Source organism: Polypterus senegalus, chromosome 14 (genome assembly GCF_016835505.1).
Source record: "Polypterus senegalus isolate Bchr_013 chromosome 14, ASM1683550v1, whole genome shotgun sequence".
NCBI classification, from domain to species: Eukaryota; Metazoa; Chordata; class Cladistia; order Polypteriformes; family Polypteridae; genus Polypterus; species Polypterus senegalus.
In genome coordinates this window covers 44,883,896-44,910,180 of record NC_053167.1, presented here as the reverse complement: position 1 = coordinate 44,910,180, position 26,285 = coordinate 44,883,896, and the positions used below count along the sequence as shown (strand labels likewise).

General features: G+C 38.0%; 1 protein-coding gene across 1 annotated transcript in view; it reads left to right on the top strand.

The window, feature by feature from the left end:
• Window positions 1-26,285, top strand: part of cdh4 (cadherin 4, type 1, R-cadherin (retinal)) — a 1,132,965-nt gene that overhangs the window by 433,454 nt on the left and 673,226 nt on the right. The window contains exon 3 of the mRNA XM_039735522.1: window positions 18,591-18,614. Within this exon, the coding sequence (XP_039591456.1) occupies window positions 18,591-18,614 (24 nt within the window). The remainder of the gene's footprint in view (window positions 1-18,590; window positions 18,615-26,285) is intronic.

Here is a 26,285-nt window from a genome sequence, read left to right as displayed (position 1 = left end):
TCTCTGCCACTGTTGTTTAAACTTGTCTACCAGGTCAGTGCTCTGTGACCACAGCCATTGTATATATCTACAGTATATTTGATCATATATTGTTCTGTGACAGTCTGAGGTCAATACCGAAACCTTTGGTTCCATTACGCCTCTGAAAATGGTTATGTTTGTAAAGGATCAGGTACTCACAGCTGCTCTGGGGCTGCTTGCTCACTTGGAAGTGATCGGCAGCTACAATTTGGTGCAAGAAAATGAATGAGGAGAACAAAGTTATCACCCTGCAACTCAAATCTCAGTGCTACTAAACTACCTTAGCAATTTAGCATGAAATATATAAATACACACACTCAAACTGAAACTTAACATTTAAATAAAACTAAACATCCGAGAACCGTGTATTCTGTTTGATCACCTGTGAAGTCAATTGCTGCTAATGCTATGAATTTCTTAACAGTGGCACCCCACTGAGATCATGTGGAGAAAGCAAGAAGCCAGGAAATTTATGAAGAAACTGCCTTCATAAGCAGCATGCAACACTCCTTTTTCTTTTACAATCGATTTAGTGAATCATTAGAATTGCAAAGGAACTGAATCTTTTGACTCACCCAGCGAATGAATGGTGTCACTCAGGAGTCGATTTGCTAACCAGCCAAGACTGATATCAGCTTAAAACAGCTGCACTGTACATGGTTCCCCTCCAGGTTTTTGTTACTGTTGTATATTGTATGCTTCACAGCTTCATCTGCTGAAGCCTTAAGCTAAATTATGTGTGCATTATTGAACCATCATGTGTCCCTGAAAACAAAATTCAAGAGCATTTTGCCCTCTCACTGTTGCTATTTTCCCACGGTTTTCTTCTCTACAACTGGTCTAATGGGATTTACAGTTGGTTCTTTGTAAACATAGAGTGAAGTAACTGCTCTAGCGACAGTAATTCCAAAGGAAATCACAATATTGTAATTCAAAGGGTCTCAAACAAGCACTGAAATACTGAGAAAGGAGTGAAAGCAGGGGGTTGAGTACAACAAATGGATAAGGACAGAGTGTAACGTTTGAGGTTAGAATATTGTTAACAATAAAACTGATATGAAAGCATTTATTGTCTTTTCACAAGTCCGCTGGGTAAATGTTTCAATGTCTGGTGGGACCTGCTGGGATTCAGAGAGGGACACATTTGTTTATTTGTGTCATTCAGAATATCCTGGTTACTTTCCGATCTCATTTGCTCATCTGACTTTGTGAATTAAACAGGCAAATCATTTGAAATGAGTTGTTAAACAATAGTGCATTCCAAGAACTACATAAATAAGCAAAGAATGAACCTGAACAGCATGAATGGTTTGAGATGTGCACAAAATTGTCATAGAGGAAATGAATGACAGCAACATTATTTACCATCTCAGAGTCAATTAGATACACTTGGACTGACTGAGTTATTTTATTGTGTTTTTATGTACTGTTTGTGGAATATAATATATTTTTGTTTTTTGTTTTTATGTTCATTACTCTGGTAGTGGGGTAGAGATGTGAGGAAATAGATAAGTGAGTGTTGGCCGGGTCCTTGTTAAATGAATAAAACTTTTTTTCTTTGAAATATGGAATATTATTGTCCTTGTTTGGATGCAAAAATGTGTAATGAACTTCCCACATGAACACTCTGAAGGTGTGAGAGGGTGCATGTGATCTGCTTTGTATAAGATGTAGCACTGTGTGTCTGCCTCACTGGTACATGTTGTAATGCAATCTTTAAAGTCAAAAAAATATCTAAAATAATGTATCTACAAATACCTGTTTGTCCCAGGAATTTTGTTTTTTTTTTTCCTTTCTTAAAATTCAATCCAGATTTCAGTCGTTGATCTTTGTAAGTTGCAAGATCTCACCAGAAAAGATCCTAGAGTGCTTCATGAAATGAACAAAGTAAGTGGTCAGATCTTCAGAAGTGTTGCCTCGTTAGTACAGAGGTGCAGGATTTGTTTTCATACAGTGTGTTTGGAAAGTATTCACAGCACATCACTTTTTCCACATTTTGTTATGTTACAGCCTTATTTCAAAATGGATTAAATTCATTTTTTTCCTCAGAATTCTACACACAACACCCCATAATGACATAATTACGTGAAAAAAGTTTACTTGAGGTTTTTGCAAATTTATTAAAAATAAAAAAGCTGAGAAAGCACATGTACCTAAGTATTCACAGCCTTTGCCATGAAGCTCAAAATTGAGCTCAGGTGCATCCTGTTTCCCCTGATCATCCTTGAGATGTTTCTGCAGCCTAATTGGAGTCCAACTGTGGTAAATTCAGTTGATTGGACATGATTTGGAAAGGCACACAACTGTCTATATAAGGTCTCACAGTTGACAGTTCATGTCAGAGCATAAACCAAGCATGAAGTCAAAGAAATTGTCTGTAGACCTCCGATACAGGATTGTCTCAAGACACAAATCTGGGGAAGGTTACATAAAAATTTCTGCTGCTTTGAAGGTCCCAATGAGCACAATGACCATCATCATCCGTAAGTGGAAGAAGTTCAAAACCACCAGGACCCTTCCTAGAGCTGGCCAGCCATCTAAACTGAGCGATCGGGGGAGAAGGGCCTTAGTCAGGGAGGTGACCAAGAACCCGATGGTCACTCTGTCAGAGCTCCAGAGGTCGTCTGTGGAGAGAGGAGAACCTTCTAAGAAGACAACCATCTCTGCAGCTATCCACCAATCAGGCCTGTATGGTAGAGTGGCCAGACGGAAGCCACTCCTTAGTAAAAGGCACATGGCAGCCCGCCTGGATTTTGCCAAAAGGCACCTGAAGGACTCTCAGACCATGAGAAACAAAATTCTCTGGTCTGATGAGACAAAGATTGAACTCTTTAGTGTGAATGCCAAGCGTCACGTTTGGAGGAAACCAGGCACCGCTCATCACCAGGTCAATACCATCCCTACAGTGAAGCATGGTGGTGGCAGTATCATGCTGTATGGATGTTTTTCAGCGGCAGGAACTGGGAGACTAGTCAGGATAAAGGAAAACATGACTGCAGCAATGTACAGAGACATCCTGGATAAAAACCTGCTCCACAGCGCTCTTGACCTCAGACTGGGGCGACGCTTCATCTTTCAGCAGGACAACAATCCTAAGCACACAGCCAAGATATCAAAGGAGTGTCTTCAGGACAACTCTGTGAATGTCCTTGAGTGGCCCAGCCAGAGCCCAGACTTGAATCCGATTGAACATCTCTGGAGAGATCTTAAAATGGCTGTGCACCGACGCTTCCCATCCAACCTGATGGAGCTTGAGAGGTGCTGCAAAGAGGAATGGGCGAAACTGGACAAGGATAGGTGTGCCAAGCTTGTGGCATCATATTCAAAAAGACTTGAGGCTGTAATTGCTGCCAAAGGTGCTTTGACAAAGTATTGAGCAAAGGCTATGAATACTTCTTATGTACATATGCCATCTCAGTTTTTTTATTTTTAATAATTTTGCAAAAACCTCAAGTAAACTTTTTTCAAATTATCATTATGGGGTGTTGTGTGTAGAACTCTGATTTAATCCATTTTGAAATAAGGCTGTAACATAACAAAATGTGGAAAAAGTGATGCGCTGTGAATACTTTCCTGATGCACTATAAATGATACTGTCTGGGACTTATGAACTGAAATGCTTTGCATAAAATCCTAAGAAGCAGAGGCCATCTCGGTGGCACGTAGAAGCAATACTGAATCATAGCACTCAGGTAATCTGTGAGGCAGAAATTCAGGAAATGCTCCTGCCTTCATCTGGAGTGCTAAAAACAAAAGCATCACACTTTTAAGAAAGAATCAAAAATCAATTGTCCCTAATCTGGTTGCATTAACAATATTTACACATATTGACAATACATGTGTTTTACATACAGGGGGTACTTTAAGGCAAAACAGAATTTTGATTCCATCATCAATCACTGTCAGAGGCTGCTAAACAGAATCCCTTACCTCTGGTTATTATTTTGCTTAGAAAAGGTTTTTTTTTAGGTCACTTGAAATATTTTATTATTTTTCTGTTCTAGTTTTGGTTTATTCAGCAGAATCAACTTTTATGTCACCCTATAACTTTGTCTAGATTAAATACCGAGTGAAATGCCACATTTATTGCTGGCTAAGAATTGCAAACAGTGCCTATTAAGAAATCAATAAAAAAAAAAAAAACTCCTATTTTAGTAGTTTGACAAATTGGCCAGTGGATACACAAGTTCTTTACCAATCCTGCCTTTCTCCAGTCATCTGTCCATTTTCAAATGTACTTAATCTGAGTCAATCTGAATTGGCCGTATGTGTATACCTTGTGATAGTTGTGCAAAGTGCCGCATAATGACATGCTCCGGATTTAACTAATGCCACGTTATACCATTGTTAAATTGGCCATTCCTCTTTCCACATGTATTAAAGAGGATCGATGTGCTATTATCAGCTTTTTGTGGTTGATAGATAGGTAGATAGATAGATAGATAGATAGATAGATATTACACATTAGAGGTTTATGACCACCAAACAAACCCTATTTATTAGCCATAGTAGGCTAAATATGGCAGATACGAGAAAAGTATAAATATTTGACAAGTGGATGGGTATGTACTTCTGCTCTGTTCATTGATGGAGACTGTCCTCTTGATGTTGTGTAGTAGTATGGTGGATGAACTGGAAAAAGGGATATCAGTTATGTCTCATTGAAATTCTTTCCTTTAAGGAGTAAATTTTGCCTACTCATCTGACAACAGATAGATATGCGTGTGTGAGTAAAAGTTAGCACAGCTAGCCCATGTGCCTTGCATGTAAAAATGAACAAACAAATTACAAATTCCACATTGACGGTGACAGTATTTGACCCTAAGATACCTTGTAACCCCGATGGACCCTGACTTGCCTCATGCCTCCCCATTAGAAGTCAGTCCTACAGATGTTCTGATTATAGTTCTGTAGCAGAGTAGCAAATATTGCACAGACTCAGATGTTAGGTATAGCCTGCATTCTATCACAATGACTGAAAAGTTTAATTCTAAAAAGCATCAAGTTTGTTACTGTCGGAAAAAGAACTTTGCCATTGTGTTACTTACGGAACAACTAGGTCAGCATTATAAGATATAATATACAGTTTGGGAATACCACAAAATACAAATAGATTAACAACTCGTCCACTTGTCAAACTAGAACATAAGCAGTTTCACAGAAAACAGGAAACCATTCAGTCCATCCGCTTTTTCTGGTTAGCTAACAGTAAAGTTGTCAAATGTCTCATTCAGTTGCTTTTCAAAACTTGTCAAAGTTTCCGCTCCAACTACCTTCAATTTTTGTTTTTCCTTTCTGACACCTTTGTATATCTTAGTAGCACAAGAACTCTTCATTTATTTAAAAGTCAGATATCTCTGTACTAGCAGAGAGAAAAAATGCAAAAGCTTGCAGGGTCAAGGAAGTCAAACAACTAGATAATGCCCACAAGGACACTGATTAAGAGGAAAAAGACTTTGATCTTTGGTGAACAATTAGTAGTGACTGGTTCAGCTCACATGTCAACTTCATTTTACTGTTTGGATGGATGCTACCTTCCACTCAGTCCATATTGCTTTACTCCTGTTTCTTATTCTGCCATTGAAATATAACTGCACAGGCATCTTAAGACTTTAATGGGTGGTTGAAAGAAAGAAAGAAAGAAAGAAAGAGAAAGAAAGAAAGAAAGAAAGAGACTCTGTACAGGTTTTTAAACTTTTGTTCAATAAATGTGACAGTTTTTACACAAAACATTGGCCTAAGGCATGCAAGAGACTGAATATATAAACAGAAATATAAAATTTAGAGGACCACCATATTTATACAGTATACCTGCAAATACTTGCAAGAGTGACAGTGAAACATAGAGGGACACACTGATAGGTTTTATGGATGTACTGTGAAAATATGCAGACACATTAATATTTAAATCCGTTTTTACTTTCTTGGGAGAAATATTGTTTCGAGGACTGAAAGTTAGGAGGAATGCTAACTAGATCACCTTGGGAATCACAAATTAGATGCATTACAACTTTCTAATCTACATAAAGGCACTTGGAGAAAGTTCATTATGCACAATTGTCGAACATTCCTTGTGCTATCAATAATTCTGGCTGAATCCGAGCTGGAAAACAGCTTGCATCTTTTTTAGCAGATGTTGCAGTGTTCAAAAAGGTGTAAATTTGTTAATTGGTTCGCATAGCAACCAGAGATGCTAGCACCCACATTAAAATTCTGCTGAAGAATCAGCTCCACTCAGCTTTTTGTCAACATTTTGATTTACGCAACTGAAAACAAGATTCTCAGATATTTAAATTGCGGATGGATGTTTACTAGAAGAAAAATGTTAGCAAGCTGGTATAGTATGTCGATGTATAATTGGCAGAGATTCATACAGCGGAGCTCACCGTGGTTATAGGCTGCTGACATGTGTTTAATCATAGGCAGTGTGGCTTGGGCTGCCATATGACCCTAAGCAAGCCTCTTAACTTGCCAAACATACAATAATAAAGTAATAAAGAGACGTTGAATCACAAAATCTTGTGTGCTTTTGTTGAATACATAGGAGAATCAATAGGGCTTCTGGGATATCTGAGGGTTATTGGGTAGTGCTACAGTATATATGGGCAAATATGATGTGTTAGGATTACGACATAATGAGAGCAATTTTAATCTGGAGTTTGGCAAAAGATGTATAATTTTTAAAACATTGATAAGGGAACTGCTTGATGGTTTACACCGAGTGTAGGAAAGAGTGGAATGCAATAACCAAAAAGGACATTAGGCACTAAACAAAGGACTAAAAGACAAATAGGTTTTTAGTACTGAGAGAGTGAAGAATTTATTTTGCAGGAGAGTCAATGTATAGAAGAGTGGAAAGCTGGTAAAACACTAGAGGAGGAATACTGTGATAGGTACTGAAAGGTGCAAACGCATCTAACCAGAGAATGAGCAAAGCACTTTATTTAGACTAGATTACACATGACATTATAAACTTTAAATAACTGCAGAAATGTGTTCTATGTACAGGTATTGCACTTCAGTTTGTTATATACAGACAGCAGCAAGTTATGTTATAAATGGAAATATAATTAAAGAAAAATAATCTATTTTTTTAATTTACAGATGTTCTCTATTGTCAATTTAATAAAAAATAGTTATATATGTTGGTGGCACAAGCATTTCTAACTACAGTGACCCTTCCTACAGTTCCTGGCCTGATCAGTTTTGTTGAATGTCCTCCAGGTACTATGGCATAGCAATGAACCAAATCCTAAAATAAAACTCTCCAGTACACAGGCACCCAATACATAGTTAAGCAAAGAAAACAAAGGTAGCTGGGCACTAGGTGCCCAGTCAGGAATGTTGAATATTTTCAAATGTGGATCCAGGAATTTCTCTGGCTTGCACACCAGCATGCCTCTTGGTTATAATTCATTAGGACATAGGCAGGCAGAGTGAATGCCACTTATCATTATTTATGATTAATCGTATAACACTGTCTATTGCAATCAAAGCTGCAAAACAAAAATAGCATTGCCCAAAGTGGTATAATTTTTTTTTTCTTTTAATTTTATCAATATGGCTGGATGCTGTTATCAAAAATTTCCATCAAGGACATTTTTTTTAAATAAGAAGATTTCATTGTATTCATAAAAATAACATCTGGAAAATGTAAATGGTGTTTTGTATTGTGATAAACTATCAAGCAGCAGACTGAAAAAGGTTTGGGGATGGGCACCCCTTATACTGAATAAATCATCCATCCATCCATCCATTATCCAACCCGCTATATGCTAACTACAGGGTCACGGGGGTCTGCTGGAGCCAATCCCAGCCAATATTGCCAATCCTGCCAACAGGGCACAAGGCAGGAAACAAACCCTAGGCAGAGTGTCAGCCCACCGCAGAGTGAAAAAAATCAGCAGAACAAAAAAAAAAAAAAACACGGTTTACAAAGTGGAGTTCACAATTGAACTGGCTAACAAAATGAGATATGGTAGGTAGGAGGAAGAGGTGGAGTCAAGACAACTGGAACTGATTTGGCAGGAAAAGGAATTCTGGGTAGCGGAAATGATGCCATCAGGTCAGCAGGGGGTGGTTCACTGGTGATGTCACCATGAATCTGGGTCCTCGGCTGGGCTGCAGGGGGATAAGAAGAGAGAGGGTCAGGTGAGAGCGCCAACCCTTGGTCTGGCTGACAGATACCACTATTGAGCCTGTAAACTGTTCCCCATTCGCACAGTTGTGATAGTATGTATAAATTTTAAGTATAGAGCTATTTAATTTTCAGTTCATGTTTTTTGCTAAGAGTAATATCTTTGCTTTCATTTAAATGAATAAAAATTATAATTGTTTATTTGAATATGGTTAGTCTAAAAATAAATGGTAGTTAATTTCTATGCTTTTTCACCTGATGGACCCTGATGTCCCAGACAGTTGCAGAATACTGAAAATATAGTGCTGAGTACTGGCCACATCACTACTGTAGCACCTCCCATATTTAAATGAGGTGCATTTTGGCTTAGGAGACTCTCAGTTGACCATGAATGACTTAGTGTGCACTGTGTGTGTGTGTGTGTGTGTGTGTGTGTGTGGAGTCATTTGCCCAGTTATGAGATAATGTCTTGTTCAAAGTTGCTTCCTTCTTCTTACTGAACCAACTAATGATGCCAGGATAGGCTTTGGCTTCTTGCAAGACTTTACATGAAAATGGTTGGATAGTTTAGGGTGTAATACTGTACGTCCTATATGAATCAACCTAGTAATGTACTGAAAATGTTAAATTATTATTATTATATAGGAAACTGTCAAGGCACTCAGGGACACCTTACAAAACACATTAATAGCAATTGTCACAATATAGAATAACATATCAAACATAACAAACACTTTTAAAGAGGAGTTTCTTAAGGCGGGATTTAAAGATAGGAAGAAAGTCAATGTTATGTATGTCTTGTGGGAGAGTTCCAGAGATGAGGGCCCATTTTTCTGAAAGCTCTGATCCCCATAGTAGTTAGGCAAGCAGAAGGTACAACAAGGTTTAATAGAGGAGGACGAGGAATATTGGAATGAGTAGAGATAATGAAGAAGATGAGAGAGATACAGAGGTGCCAAATTGTGAAGGGTCTTGAAAATAAAAAGCAAAATCTTAAAATCAATGGGGTATTTAACAGGGAGCCACTGACGCTGCTGAAGGTGTTTTATGGAAGAAGTTCTGGTAAAGATACAAGCAGCAGCATTCTGAACCAGTTGGAGATTGTTGAGTATCTTGTGAGAAAGACCAGAAAGGATAGATTTACAATAATCAATACGAGATATAACTAGAGCACCTACAAGAATAACAGTGCTATTAGTTTTTAAGAAATGCGCATAGATGGCTAATATTACACAGATGGAAATATGCAGACCGAGTGATATTCTAAATATGTCCTACAAAATTTAAAGTACTATTGAGATTAAAACCTAAACTCTTAACCTGAGAAGAAGAAGAGATTAGAGAATTATCAATTGTCAAAGAAATATTGTTACATTTGGCCAAAACAGTTCTGGTTCCTACCAGAAGAGCCTCTGTTTTATCACTATTTAATTTGAGAAAGTTAGCAGACAACCCTGATTTAACTTACTGCAAGCAGTCAGGGAAGAAAGAGGGTGGAAGAGTGGAATTGGGCTTAGTAGACAGATAAAGGTGGGTGTCATCCCCATAACAGTGAAAATGATTACCTGATTTCCCAAAAATATGTTGAAGAGGCAGAAGGTAAATAATAAATAGCAGGGAGCCCTGAGGAACACCACTAACAAGTGGGAAAACTTGTGATCTAGAATTTTAAAAACCATAAAAACGGAGTAAGATCTGATATAAGATTATAATCAGGCATGTGGAATGCCAATTATACCAATTGATTTTAATCTCTCTAGGAGAATATCGTGAGAGATTGTATCAAAGCAAGAGATCAGGTCAAGGAGCAAAAGTCTGGTTAACAGCTCAGAGTCAGATGCCATCAGCAGATGATTGGTGATTTTAAGAAGGGCAGTCTCTGTACTGTGAAACGGATGAAAATCAGACTGAAATTGTTCAAACAAATGGTTTTCAGTAAGGTAAGAGTGAACATACATGGCAGCAGTTTTTTCAAGTGTTTTTAAAAGTAATGGTAAAATTGAAATCGGATGATAATTTTTTAGGTTGTAGAGATCTACACCAGATTTCTGGAGAATTTATCACAGCCATTTTGAAAGGTAAAGGAACAAGAGCAGAGCTAAGGGAAGAATGTATCATGTTAGTTATTAAAGAAGAAAGAGAATGCAAACAGAATGTGACCAAATAAGAAGGAAGTGGATCCAACTGACAGGCAGAGGGTTTAGATTTTCTAATAATACCAGATATTTCCTCCACTGTTGGGAGTTTAAAACTGGAAAGAAAAGAAGAGGGGGGAATCATGAAATATTACATGTACAGAGTTTCCTAAAGATGTCAGCTGCTGGTTGATATTTCCAACCTTAGTATTTAAAAAGGTCATAAAAAAGTTATACTTATCAGTGAAGTAGAATTGTGACGGATGATTGCCAGGTGTCCGTAGCATGTTGTTTTCAGTAGACAATAAAGTCCTAGTATTCCCTTCACCAGACCTAATTAGTGTTACATAATATGTAGTTTTTGCTGCAGAAAGAACATCCTTATAATAGCACAGCTAAGCATACATATTCTTATGGACAGCCAGGCCCCGTCTCTGTATGAAGGCATTCCAAGCAGCAACCTTTAACTTTAAGATGGCATAATTTTGGGGTAAACCAGGGGACAGAGTGGATGAAAGAGACAGTCCAGGTTTTTAAAGGAGCAAAGTTATCTGAAAGACTGTATAGTCCATCATTGTATTGGGAAACCAGCTCATCTGGGGTAAATAAATTGCCATTGCTAGGCAGGCAGTCTACTCCATTGGAGAAGGCAGTTAAATCAGTATGTTTAATGTTTTACCTTAGATAACTTAGGTAATATTAAATTGACAGTAAAGGACACCAGTTTGTGGTCAGATATGGACAGGTCAGTTTATAGGGAGTAACACCAGAGCAGCAGATAAGATCAAGAATATGGTCTTTAGAGTGAGTTGGAAAATGTAGAAATTGCTGCTGACCAATATTTTCAATATAAGATAAAAATCCTTATAAAAGTATTAGTAACATGTATATTAAAATCACCCATTAATGGACATAGAATAAAGGGCATTTGCAGATTCAGACAAGTAATTTAAAAAGCCCCTATTCAGCTTGGGTGGTCGATAAACAGTGGCAAGTATAGTGGGAATAGGTCCATTGATTTGTAAGACAATGGACTCAAATGAGGCATACTGAGTCATAACGGTAAGAAGACTGTCTAAGTTGGGCTGCAGTCTTAATATCCAGCAACTCGACAGTCGAGAGCTGCACAAAAAAAAAAAAGACTGTTTCAGAGTAAGATGCAGTGAAATGGTGGTACTGACATTAGAGTCCTTCACATAAGCCTCAATGGGCTTCTTTGTAAAGGCCTAGTGACTCAAGTAATCAGTGACCTTCTTGTACAACAAACAGCTTTTACCTGCAGAAAGTGTAGTACATCAAGAGGCTGCCCTCTGAGCAACCTCCATGGATATGAACAGATTGAGAACGGCTCTCCAAACACTAAGAGGCTCAAAAAGTATCCATCTATCTTATGTAGCGTATTTCATCTGTTTCTGTTATTTCAGGTATTTTATACCTATTTATCAATTCATTTTATAGCACTTCACATCTATCAGTCCATCTACCAATTTTTCAACCTGCCTATTGAGTTCAAAGACTTATTTTGCTGGTTCCGATCCCAGTAGCAGAGAGCATATAATAGCTGAATGGGGCCCTAGTCCATTTAAGGGTACTCACATAAACACACTCTTTCATATGAATGTGAGGCCAATTGAAACTTACTGTAACAGTTAATCTAACATACATATGTCAGTTTGTATATGAGAGGGGAAGTCCAGTTCCTGGGCTAAAATTAACTAAGACAGTGGAACTGTGCTGCCAGCCTTACATAATGCCAAAAATAGTTTATCTATCTATCTATCTATCTATCTATCTATCTATCTATCTATCTATCTATCTGTCTATCTGTCTGTCTGTCTGTCTGTCTGTCTGTCTGTCTGTCTGTCACAAGTATATTGCCCAGATAATATATTCATATATTCCACAATGTGTCCCCACTAAGTTATCAGTCTAAACAACAATATTGTTACCCTTGTGTGTGATGATGTCTGTATTTTAGGTGCAGTTCCTTTTTATTTCCACAACAGTAAATTCTGAGGAAGCCTTTCACAGCGCTCACTTCTCTGAATTGTCCGTGCTGCTATGAGCACAAAGTGCTTTAAAGTTCTGGATCATTTTTTGTTTCATTAACCATGGCGGATGCCAGTTATACTGTGTGAGACTGACAGATGTGCAGGAGCAAATGATGACCTTAATATGTTTAAATAAATACAATCAAAAGTGTATCTGCCAGACAGCATCATTTATACACATTCCAAGATGTGTTTCTTTCTTTTTTTAATTTTTTTTAACAGAGTAGAAATGTGATAATTATAGACTAAAACATAATTAAATGGCAGAAAGGTGGAAAAGGAATGGTTAATGATAACTGTGAAGCTAACTGAAAATGGTTTTCATTTCTTCAGAGGTGGATTGCTACCTGAGACTTCACTCATTGGCCAGATTTAAATACCCACATCAGATGAATGCTAATAAGGTACAATACGTTCTATCTGAGCGAGAGATGCTGCCTCTGATGATGATTCTTCCAGGTTTTGATCCTCCACCCGTGTGCCCAGAGGGCTCCCCTGTCCAGAGATTATGTTGAGATAGCAATTTATTTATGCCAGTTTGAGCTACTGCATGTTTTAATACAGGGGAACAAAGAACACATTTTGGCATGGAAAGTGAGACCCCAAATCTGTGCTGTGGACAGAAAGAAAGAACAGCATCTGCATGATTGAGTATTTGGATGAACGGAGAGCCTAGTGCAGTTAGAAAGGTGGCAGCTAGTAGGACCTGTGTGGCTTGGTAGATGGCATCCCTGAGAAGAGTGCAGAAATAATTTTTGTACTAGTAAATCATGCCCACTGCAACCTGTTAATAGGAGCACACCTGGATGGATAATACTATATTTAATACTGTAATATAAATGATGAACACAATTAAAAAAAAAAGAAGAATCACTTTATTTTGATAAACATGAAGCAGCTTTAGCTGGCTGACACGTTCTGTCCTCTGAATAATCAGCATATGGAATTTATTTTTCATTGTGTTCTTCTGTGTTGAACTTTTTTGCTTTTTTTTTGTAATTGGGTTTGCCACTAAAAGTTGACGATTTTCTTTTGAAGGTGCTCATGTGAGATATTTTCAGGCGCTTTGCTTCATTTGTCATTCTGGGACCTGGCTATTTCCGCAACTTTGCAGCTGTAATGATTCTGCTTTTTCAGTGTGAGTAACTACAATAAAAATTGATTTTTCATCTGAGCGCTCGGACTGCCTGGGCTGAAGCTGCAGTTCTTTGCTTTATAGACAGCACTTTAAGCTATGCGTAGCCTCCCTCGCTGCCCTCAAAGGAGAAGCACTGAAATTTTATGTGAAACCATTTTCAGATCTATTTTGCATTTATTACCCTCATTCCGACAAACACCAGCCGAAGCCAGATCCTGACAAAGTTCAATCTCATCCTCCAGTGTGCTCAGTGACTTTAGTTTATCCACGCCAAACAATTTTGCGGAGTACAATAGCTACATGCTGGTTACAGCAAAGAGGACGTGGACTGAATCTCAATCAGTTTCAGCGGCTTGGTTCTCAGGCAATTTTCTGTGGGGTTAATATAACCCTACTCAATGCTTTTATACAGAAAAAAAAGACAAGGAAAAAAATCAATACAAACACTGTTTGATATAACGGATACTTTTTTTACTGTTTGTATATAAAGCACTATATTTTTTTTATTTGTTTTTAACTTGTTCAATCTGCCGCAGAGCTTGGCACCACAAAGACCCTCTTTTCTTGGCTGAAGCGCGGACTACTATGCGAGGTGTCTACCCCGGGACCTTCAGAAACTGAACAGTCACAGCAGCAGTTATGTTCTGCATGTTCAAATCTCCCACTTAGCAGGCCCTCCTTGAGCTTTGACATTTCCCAGGAGTCATAAGGGCAATTCTGGAGATGGGCTTTCAAAATCAAACAAATTATAAAAAGACAGAAAAACAAAACTATACCATACTACTAACGTTTGGGGGGTTTGCGCATCAATCTGTTGTTTTATTTTCATGTATCACCAGCCCTTGTGTTTCTGACTTGAAATATTTCAATGTGTGCCTTGCATTATCATAAATGGCCTAGTTCAAAGTAGACATCACAGAACAAGGGCTGGTTTGCAACTCCATCCAAACCCTAAATTTAATAATTGTGTTTGACAATGTTTTGTTATAGCAATTACTACATTGATTGTCTAAAGTCGCGTCATTTATTAATGGGCAGTAGAGCCTCAAGTATGAAGCAGAAACCTACCTTGGGCAGGCTGCCAATCCGTCACAGGGCATAGTCACACACAGTTTAGAATTGCCAATTAATGTCAAATGCAGGTCTTTGGGCTATGGTAGGAAACAATGTATGTCTCCCCACACAAAACGTATCGGAGTTCTACACAGAATCACCCTTGTGGAGAAATGAACTGGGTCCAAATGCTTGTAATCAATAATGTTACCCACAGCATCACTATGTCAAGATTTTTAAACATTGAACCAAGAACTCGGGTGCCTAGGTTTGGTTCTGCTTTCTCTGTGGCTTTTGCATGTTCTGCTCCTCTCCACTTTCCTCCATCATCCAAAACGTGTGCAGTTTAGTTAGACTGGAAACTCTGAATGAACTGTCTTTGAGTGAGCGAGTCATGTAATATACTGGTGTTCAGCCCAGTGTGGACTTTTGCCTTCAGATCTCAGATGGATCAAGTAACAAAAAACATCTGGAAAAGGGTACACAATGTATCAGATGACTAGTGGGAGTAGAGTCTTCTTCTTTAAGCCTAGTCTTTATTAGTTTTAAATCAAAATTCAAGAGACTATCATTCAGTAAAATGACTCTCAGCTAAAGAAGGCCATGCTAGTGGGTATGGAGTGGCATAGTGCTGCCTCGCGACACCTAGATTCAGATTCTGTCCCAGTTCAATTTAAACATGTAGTTGACTTTTTCATCCTGTAAAGTTTTCCTCCTGCATCCAAAGATCTGCAGGTTAGGGTAAATATTGTCCCTAAAATGGTTGCATATTATAGTAGTAGTAGAAGTAGTATTACCACGTGTACATCAAGAAAAATGCTGAAAAGACCAGAAAATACAAATGTGGTTTAAAGGGAGATCCAAAAGAATAGTCAAAGAGCAAACCTCGAGTTAAAACTACCAATTGCAATACCTTACATTAAAACCCCAAAAAGCAACACAAGAATCAAGGCGGTATAACACAGCTAAAGTCTTGGCTATCTAAAGATCCTTTCCTTATTAATTTAATGCATTGTTTGAAAGATTTTATCCATAAACCAGACCATCTCACAATACCTCATTACTGTTTCTAGGTACCATTGCCGTCCACAATATTTTTGCGATAATGAAAAAAAAACAGAAAATTGCACCAATGATATTTAAAATAATGGCATCAAAATGACAGATGTAATTAAAGAGAAATGGAAAATGGATGGATGGAAGAGTGCAAAATACATAATAAAGTAAAAAAAAATAGACAAAATAAAGTTTGACGACAGTATCACCATGTCTCATAACTCGTATGAACAAGTGTGTCCCTCAGGGTATACAGTGGCATCAAAAATTAATGGGCCAGTGCTATTTTGCCCTTTACTACAGCTGTCAGTCAGTTAGGCTGGAAAGTGACAGATACAAGTGAGTGACAGAATAGAATTAACAATGCAGCATCCACCTACATACGATGAGTCAGTACTTCTATTTGAAGTGAATCTCGCAATAGAGGACTATCTGATGAAGCCACTGTAGCAGAACTTATGGCCTTTTAGCATCAAAGAAGAGAAACTTCAGATAACAATATTCCAGGAGAAAACAAACCTATGTGTGCTCCACAGTCTTTTGGGACCTTGACCTTCCAGGCATCTAGATCCATATCATATGGCACATGTTAGGGTCTAGAGTCTGCTTCTGCATTTCTACAGTAACAGCTTCTGAATTCTTGTACCTTCACTAGGAATTTAATTGTTTAATTGGTGGTATTAAATTGGCTCAGTGTGAATATGTGTGAAAAAGACAATGTATTGAACACCATCTTATATATAAACATGCGTGGAAGTGTGTTTGTCTGTCCGGCCCGGAAGTGAGCGGTGGAGTCGGGGTAAGGGTTCCGACTCCGAGGAAGCAGGAAACTCGCTTAGCCGCTAATAACACAAGCAAGACCAGTACGTCAGCAAAATGAAACCTTCTAGGATTCTGCTCAGAGTAGTTCCGTTCAATTACCTGACATCTGTACATTTCAGTTTTTTTTTCTGATTTCAACAGTTTCTAGGACTCCGGCTTTTTACAGCATGGGCTTACACACCTTTTATATATATGATATATATGATATATATCACCTTACATATACAAAGTATAAGAAACATCCAAGCAATTATCAGTATGGCTCTCGAGTAGCCTTCTGACTTTAGGATAAATTCTGTCTTCAGTTCTGTGGTTTCTTTGCCCTTCTAAGGCAGTATATGCCATATATGCCTTGAACAGAAGGCAACTGTGCACCAGTAATATCCTGTGCCTTTGTCAACACCCTCTGAAGGTCTTTGTGGTCTTGAGCTGAACAGATGCTGTACCAGGATGTAATGCCACCAATAATGATGGACTCTACTGTACACCTCTAAGCGTTTTCATAGTTCCAAGCATATGAGCATTCTTTAGACGCCTAATGAGGTAAAGGCATTCAGATGTGTTGTACAATGATGACGTATAAGAAGTTCCTGCTATGGTGAAGATGCAAGTGTGGTCTGTTTTGTTTCCCTAACTCTGTTAAGAGCTCTTTGGTATTGTTAACATTAATGGGGAGATTATTGTCTGGGCACTGATGTGTCAGAAGGCAAACCATTCCTTGTAATCATCATTGTTGGTGATCAGGCTTATGATGGAGTGCCATCAGCAAATTTATTGAGGGAATAAGAGCTGTGTCAGACCACAGAGTCATAGATGAGTAATGAGTAGAGAAGGAGAAGGTTGAACTATTAAAGTACAAGATATGACTGCAGTTAGTTTGCTATTCTGCCAACTGTAAAACACCGTAAGGTGAACTTAAATATTTTAATTTGGTAGCCACTTTTAAAGTTACCAATGTGGACCAGTGAAATCTGAGCCAAGTGCTTTCTACATAGATTAAGATTGGTCTCTCAAGTTCTTTGGATATGGCAAGCATGACATGGAAACAAACCTTACTTTATATTCATGATAGAAAAATAGCAGGTTCACCCACAAGCAAGGTTAGAAAGCTGGGTCCCCAGCTGTAAATATGTCAGTCTCCTCTGTCCTGGAGAAGTCTTGGCCAGCCCTTAGCATGGTTCCCAGCTTCAGTATTCACTTGAACATTTTGACTTTTCAACTAGCCTTATTTCTTCCATCCACAACACTTTGTTCACACCATCTACTTAAAGGGTAGAGAATGTAGTCTTAAGGTACAGGGCATGTAAACCATAAGGTTTGGATCCTGAGCTCTCGGTGTTGTTCTTGGGTTTTGCTATTGTGCTGTTAACATTTGTCATCCATTATCAATAGTGTTATATCATAGATCAATAGTGTCAACTTGTCTTAAATGCCATCATATTTAATAAACATAGACATTCCCTAAAGAGAATCACAATGTCTGTCTTTCGGCTTCACATTCATGTATATCTGACTGGTTGCTTATTATGCTGGGTCAACTAGACTTCAGCTTGCAAGGACTTGTCTCCCTCCTCCTGATTAGTGAGATGAAGGCAGCAGGAGGCCAAGAGATCGTTTATTTTCTCAGTCCTCAGAGACTGTCACTCACGGAATATGATATTGCTCTTTTTCATTTTTCACTCCCAATCTTGCCATAATAATTATTTGCACCATAGTGACTTATAGCAGTAGACAAGAGGTTTGATTTTCTACTTTAAGGCCCCCTTCTGTCATTGATGTCAGGCAGCACACACTGACCTGTCACAGGCTCATTACAGCTGCTATTCTGTCGTCTAATCATCTTTGTAGAGGATCAAGCTTTTGCTTCATTCTGACAAAACGAGTACCTCTTTTGCATCCAGATATTTCATTTAAACTTCTTCTGTGATCCTTGTTAAGAAAAATTCTTTTCTTCACCAAAAACTTTTCATAAGCTGTCATAGAGCCATGTCAGGAGGGTTCAGTGGTGTTAACATTACTACTTCTACACACCGGTGAAAAGGAGGTGTTCTGTGCTGCCTGAAAGCACATATTACATGTTATGCCTGATGGTATAGTAACTAAAAACAATATTCTCCTTGTGGTTTGAGTTCAGCATTGCCACAACAGTAATTTTTTGTTCTCTCCTTTTTTGACAGGCTCAACAGTTTCTTCAGGATATGGTAAGAATGTGATTTACAGTCTATTTTAAGAGCTATGGGCTATGTGAGATGTCTTTCTGGATACTACTTTGCTGTTTAGATTATCTTTTATTTTTCAAGTTACTTTCCCTCATTTCAGTCTACTTTTTATATTTATACCCATTATTTTTTCATGTCTTATGTGATCATCAATCTGTCAAGCTTCATTTTATTTCCTCTAGAACTCTATAATGTTCAGCAGCTGCATGTTTATCTTAACGGCCACTTGAGTAATTAGTCAATTAGCAAATGATTTCTAGGTACTTGTTGCAAAAAAGATGGTTTTTGATCTTTGAAAACTCTATGGAACAGAAACACAGTCATTTGGAATGAAGTAATATTTCAACAGTTCATTAATACTTGCTCTATTCAATCATTTTGTAAACCAGCTGTTTGCATTACAGGGTCACTAGTACTGGCAGCATCAGTCAGAACACAACAACAGACCTAAAATAGAACACTATTCCATCACAGGGCCCATTCACCTTCTGCACAGTGGGATAAAGCAAAATTCACATCCTTCACTTGTGGTTGGAATCTAGAGATTGTAGAGGAATAACCTGAACCCAGGGCAGATGGAAACTACAATCAGACAGTAACTGGCCTGCACATTGAACCTGGGTCCCTGGGGCTGTGAGGCAGTATAACTACCAACTGAGCCGCAATGACAGCTGATTTATCCATATTTATTTGTTCATCATTAAAAATGTAATGCACTGTACCTTTAAATTCCACACAGAAGATTACAAAATGTTTATTTAGAACCACAAAAGTATACAATGTGTACATTAAGAGATTAGAGAGCATGGCACAATGTTGAGCACTGTTGTCTCACAGCTATGGAGCTATGAGTTTAAATCATAGCCCTGGCACTCACTGCCTAAGAAGAGGCTGCATGTCTGTAGTAATCTGTTTCTGAATATAGCAGAGCATGTAAAATGTCTTTTTACAGGTGCAATAACTTTCATTCTGTACAGCTCTCATTTTGCCATTTCTCCAGTAAATTCATTTCCTGAAATTACCAGCAATGCTATTTCTATAAGTATTTAAATTAAAGTTTATTTCTAACAGCTTACATCAATACAGAATAAACAAGATTACAATAAAGAATCAAATAAAAAAAATAGATATAATGTTTTCCCTCCTACATTACGTTAATGTTCTGCATTTCAAATCTATTCCTTTACTATTGTTGTCCTATTTCTTTTGGCATATGCAGTATACAATAATTATCCTCCATATCATTATCGAACCTGTGTAATCCACGGGAGGTTAATGGAGTACCAGAGTTTATTAATAAGAGTAAACTTTGAATAGGGTGTCCAATACACGTTCACCAGCTACTTTATTAGGTACACCTGTTCAACTGCTTGTTAATGCGAATATCTAAACAGCCAATCACATGGCAGCAACTCGATGCATTTAAGCATGTAGAAATTGTCAATATGACCATGCTGAAGTTCCAACTGAGCATCAGAAGGGGGAAGGAAGGTGATTTATGTGACTTTGAATGTGATATGGTTGTTGGTGCCAGATGGGCTACTCTGAGTATTTCAGAAACTTCTGATCTAATGGGATTTTCATGTACAGCCATCTGTAAGATATACAGAGAATGATCCAAAAAAAGGGGAAAATATCCAGTAAGCAACAGCTCTCTGGACGAAAATACCTTATTGATGCTAGAGGTGAGGGGAGAATGGCTAGACTGATTCAAGCTAATAGAAAGGCAACAGTAACTCAAATAACCACTTGTTACAATCAAGGTATTCAGAAGAGCATCTATGAATGCAGAGCATGTCAAACCTTGACGCAGATGGGCTAGCAGCAGAAGAACACACCAGGTCCCACTCCTGTCAGCTAAGAACAGACAACTGGGGTTACAATTCCCATGGACTCACCAAAACCGGACAGTAGAAGATTGGAAAAACATTGCCTGGTCTGATTAGTCTTGATTTATGATGCAACATTCAAATGGCAGGTTCAGAACTTGGTGTCAGCGACATGAAAGGATGGATCCATGCTGCCTTGTATCAACGGTTCAGGATGCTGGTGGTGGTTTAATGGTGTAAGGTATACTTTATTGGCACACTTTTGGCCCTTAGTACCAACTGAGCATCGTTTAAATACCACAGCCTATCTGAGTATTGTTTCTGTCGATGTCCATCCCTTTATGACTACAGTGTACCCATCTTCTGATGGCTACTTCCAGCAGGATAACGCACCATGTCACAAAGCTCAAATCACTTGAAAGTGGTTTCTTGAACATGGCAATTGGTTCAATGTACTTAAATGGCCTTCGCAGTCCCCAGATCTCAATTTAATAGAGCACCTTTGGGATGTGGTGGATTGGGAGATTTGCATCATGGATGTGCAGCCAACAAATCTGTAGCAACTGTGTGATGCTAGCATGTCAATATGGACCAGTATCCTTGAGGAATGTTTCCAGGACCTTGTTGAATGTATGCCATGAAGAATTCTGGCAGTTTTAAAGACAAAATGGGGTCCAACCCTGTACTATCAAAGTGTACGGTGAGTGTATAACACATCCCCTTTTCTTTAAAATTATATGTTTTCAATTTTTTTTTTATATTGTGATGGCCTGAGTAGGCTCCATGCTCCCTGGTTGCTTCACTGAGCCTCTTGAACCTGATACCATCGATAATGTACCTGAGGATGAGCCAGGCAAATGAGGACACACCCAGTCAGCAAGAGGTTAATGCAAAGTGGGTACTGTATATACTCACGTATAAGTCGTGGCTTGAAACCCAAAAAATCGATCATACAATCAAACCCTGACTTATACGCCCATTCAAAAATGCGACACTTAATTTAATTTTATTTTTTATATATCTTCTTGCTGCCTCCAATCTCGCACCATTTTGTCAGACATGTTACCAATTTCTTTTGCTACTTCAATGACGTTTAATTTAGAACCAGCTTCATATTTTCTTCTGATCAAATGCTCCATTGTAGATAAGGGATGCTCTTACATTAAAGGTGTATGACGGTGTGAGATACAAAAAACACAAATCAGTGCAAACATTGCTTCGGAAAAGTTCAGGTAATACTGTGTGGTCACGTAGGCACAATAGAGAGAGAGAGAGAGAGAGAGGTTAGGAGCACGCGCTGATACACCACATTACCGCACCCACATAGAAAATGAAGGCAGTGTGCTCTGTGGTTACTCTCTCAGGTGGGCGTTAGCATATCATAATCCCTTGTACCAATGGCATGTGTTTTGCGCGTTCAACTTACACGACGGACAGTATAAAATACCAGAAATTATACTGTAAAATCAAGTCCCGACTTATCCGTGGGAGAACTAATCCGCACGTATATACGGTAGGCACTTTTATTATTATAACGACAACTAAATAGTGTCGAAAAAGTGCAGTGCAAAAAATGATCTTCACTAAATAAATAAATAATTAAAAAGAAGGTGTCAAATGAAGGTTAAAATACAAATACATAATCAAAAAATAAATAAAAAAAAAATAAAATCTCAGGCAGGCGTTTTCTTCTAAAAACAGTAATTAGCCCCAAATGCCTCTCTACAACTTCCCATCTCTTCAGCTTTTCCCATCAGGACCTTGCAGCATTAGAGACACCCGTCAACAGGTGCAGTCATCCAAGTAATCCCAACTTCAGATTCTTATCACTGGTATGTACAACTCCCTCGCTGAACCCCACTCACATCTTCCTCAGCCAATTTATTTGCGTCAAGAGCGAGACGCCATACAACAGGGCTGCTCCAACTCATCTGCGTTGCTCTAAGGATAGCTCCTTCTCCAGACCCACACTAATGTGCGCGCCTGCCACTCACTTGCTTGGGGCAAACTCCTGACCAGCTACTTCCACTCTTTACAACATGAGCTCTCCCAGTCCTGCCTCCTTCATTTTCCTTAACGTCCAATCTTTTGTTCTTTCTCTCCTCTCCTTTTCATTTTTGATCTCATTGTTCTGATATTCCCTCTCTGCTATGAAAGCTCCCTGTATAGCTCTGTTTGGGTGCTGCACCTTCCTTCCTCCATCTACTCCGTGATTTGAATGAGACACCTGACTGACCCGTGTACATTTGCACGTCAATGCACAATCAGCCAAGCACCTCAGTCATCCTCAGAGTGGCGTTTGCACTCACACCCACATCCGCTCGTAGCTTTTATGCTCTGGGACTCTCAATTTATTTATACGGAATGCCACAAACCACTCTCATCATACATACCTGATGTTTTATTTAATGAAATCAACAAGTTTACTCATTTAATTTTGAAACTTGCTGGAATTGAGAAAATTCATGCTACAATATCTAAATCAGCAGTTTTCTCCAGGATGTCCCTAAGCTTCTTCATGTTTAGTCATCGACACAGATACATTAAAGATTATACAATTTGGAGCTACTTACACAGTAGTTTTGAATGGGAACAAAATAACTGGATCATTTTATTTATGTTTGTTTTTAATCAGGTCAATTATTTCTCTTGAACAATTAAATCAGATGGCACATAGCATTGTTCTTTCTCAACATATATAAATCATGACAAATGTCTTCTGCCATTTATTAATATATAAAGAGGCTTTGCTGTCCTCTACTTTTTTAGTAGAACGTTATGCTTTAAAAGGTGAATTGCCCACTTGATGACAATGGCAGAAATTAAAGAAACGTGTATTTTAAAGTGCTTTACATCTCTGAAACAATAAAGAGAGTCTTACAGATGAAGTGGAAATCCTGAAGGCTTTAGAAAGTATCTGGATGAGACATTGGGGAAACTTAACTCTTACCTAACCAAATATTTACTATATGTTCCAATTTCACAAGGTCTTCAGAGCAAATATACTGTTTGAACTTTGTGGTTTATTCCCAAAATCAAACCATTCATGTCCTAATGGCTCCGTAATGGACCTATTTTGTAATACACCATCAAAGCATTTTTTTGGCATTGATAAACTTGCTGCTTTTAAAAAATGATTTTTAAGTCATTGTGCCAGATGGAATGTAAACTACATTGAACATCTGAGATGGTGTTTTCCATGCTCTGCTACAACTCTGCATTAGGGACTTTTGTGCACTGAATCTTACTGGTTAGGCACCAGGGCTAGCTGTGCTTTCTCACTGATTTAAAGTCATGGGTTCCTATTCTGGCTTTGTCACTGTTTTTGTAGAGTTAGTTTGTTCTCCCCAACTGAACTTGAAGTTTCACTAGTTTTCTACTATGTCCCAATAACATAAATTATATTGTTTTGTTTTTTTTAGCACTCGGTAAGTGTGTACTCTGTCATGGACTATCTATAGCTGCTTTGCACTGAATGTTGTTGGCATTACCAGTCTGTGTGCTGGAATATGCAGATATGGAAAATGAATGATGGTTATTTATTGGTTGGAGACAAGGAACTTTGTCCATGCATCAAATAGTTCTGCAATACAGCAGTAGTAAGGGAACCAAAATGATAATGTCAAAAGTCTCATAATAATTCAAAATCACAGCAAGAGTGTGAACAGTATCATTCAGTGATTTTGTGTGACTAGTTGAAATCCATGAAACTTATAATACAACCCCTCATGAATGAATACCTAGCATGAACGTTATTCATTTTCTGTCCCTCTGTTTTCTGCCACCTTGATTCCATTCTGATGTCCTGCCCCTGACAGCTTGTATTTTTACTATTTAGTGATTTTTATGAATATAAAGCACTTCAGTGCTCTTTTCTTGGGGAAAAAAAGACATCCCTCCAGAAATGATATCTTTCTTGTGTGTGTTAATGTTGACATTTATTTTGGTGTTGTCTGATATGTGACAAGCATGAATACACACAGACATTTCTTTCAGGATTTTTGTATTACCCAGAATCAGGTGTAATTAAACAATTAATAACTTGAGACTAGCAACAGAAAACTTGCTGAGTATATCTTTTGAGACAGGGTTCTGTGTGGTGGTTGCTTGCGGGCTACTGAAGAAAGACATGTTTATGTTGTAGTTGTATAGTGATGTCTTTTATTATATGATCTTCGTCAAATCAAATTCTGTGCAACCGACAGTTTATATGACAATAAAGGAAAAAAGAAATGAAATCAAGTTAATTAAAAATATGTTTAAATTTATTGCTTTTCCCATTTATCATTTTTACTTAGATCTATCTATCTATCTATCTATCTATCTATCTATCTATCTATCTATCTATCTATCTATCTATCTTCTTTCTTTCTTTTTTAAAACTGTAATTTTTTCCTGCTATATCACTTACACAGATTACATTTTTAGCAACTTCATTATAAGTATAAACTGTGCAAAAACAGATTAGAATCTTTTTACCTTTCTTACATCTAAATGTCATTGAATTGTTTTATCAGGAGAAAATTAGATATGAAACCTATATTTATTTTCTTCATCCGCTAGATTAAATCACTTGAAGACAGCATTCTTTCTAGCTTTAATTTAATTTGATGTGTTTAATGCACAATACATAGAGTGAATGAGTATTTTTGTGAACCGTGTGCCGTAATTTTATTTGGGTTATTCTCGGGAAAATCTTCTTGTTGTGAATAGTTTTTGCATGTCTGATTTTCTGCTTTTTATTTCTTAATGTGTTTGGATCTTAATAGAGAGTGTGTGTTGTTCAGCTGTACTTGAATCCTTGGTGAGACTACTGCATTCTAGAGGCTTTTTATTTGATATGTGTCTCACTAGTGAAAGGAGTGCTTTTCAGATAACTCACATGAGCAGGACAGTTCAGCTCCTAAAAAGTGCAATGTTGACCTCTGGATACAGTCTTCTGGCTCTTTGGCATCTTATGCCAGGTATGAATAACATGAGAGTTAATATGTAGGCTCTGAGTTAAGAAGTATTCTCAAAAGTTTCTTTTGCCTGGAGACATCATTCAAAATCAGTTTATCTCACACTACCTGGTTGTTATGAAAGGGACATGGGATGGCTGTCAGGAAGAATTAGGAAAATGGCAGCTACTGCAATATGGTAGACAGGTCACCCTACCCTACATTATTGATGAAGGCTCTAGGAGGCAGAGGATTACATTGTTTTTCTTCTCTCCCACACATATTTATAACAAGGAATTCCTTTGTGCATAATTTTCTGATTTGTGTCTGAAAAGTTATAGGCACTTTAGATATTGAAGTTCAGAAAGCATTTGATAAGGTGCCACATGAGAGGTTGGGCATCAAGCTAAAAGAAGTGGGAGTTCAGGGTGATGTTTTTAGATGGGTGCAGAATTGGCTCAGACACAGGAAGCTGAGGGTGATAGTGTGAGGAACCTCATCAGAACTGGCCGATGTTAAGAGTGGTGTTCCACAGGGGTCAGTGCTAGGGCCGCTGTTATTTTTAATATATATAAATGATTTAGACAGAAATATAAGTAGCAAGCTGGTTAAGGTTGCTGATGATACCAAAATAGGTGGATTAGCAGATAATTTGGAATCCATGATGTCATTGCAGAATGACTTGGATAGCATACAGGCTTGGGCAGATGAAATTTAATGGCAGTGAATGTAAAGTATTACACATAGGAAGTAAAAATGTTAGGTTTGAATACATAATGGGTGGTCTGAAAATTGAGAGTACATCTTATGAGAAGGATTTAGGAGTCATAGTGGACTCTAAGCTATCGACTTCCTGACAGTGTTCAGAAGCCATTAAGAAGGCT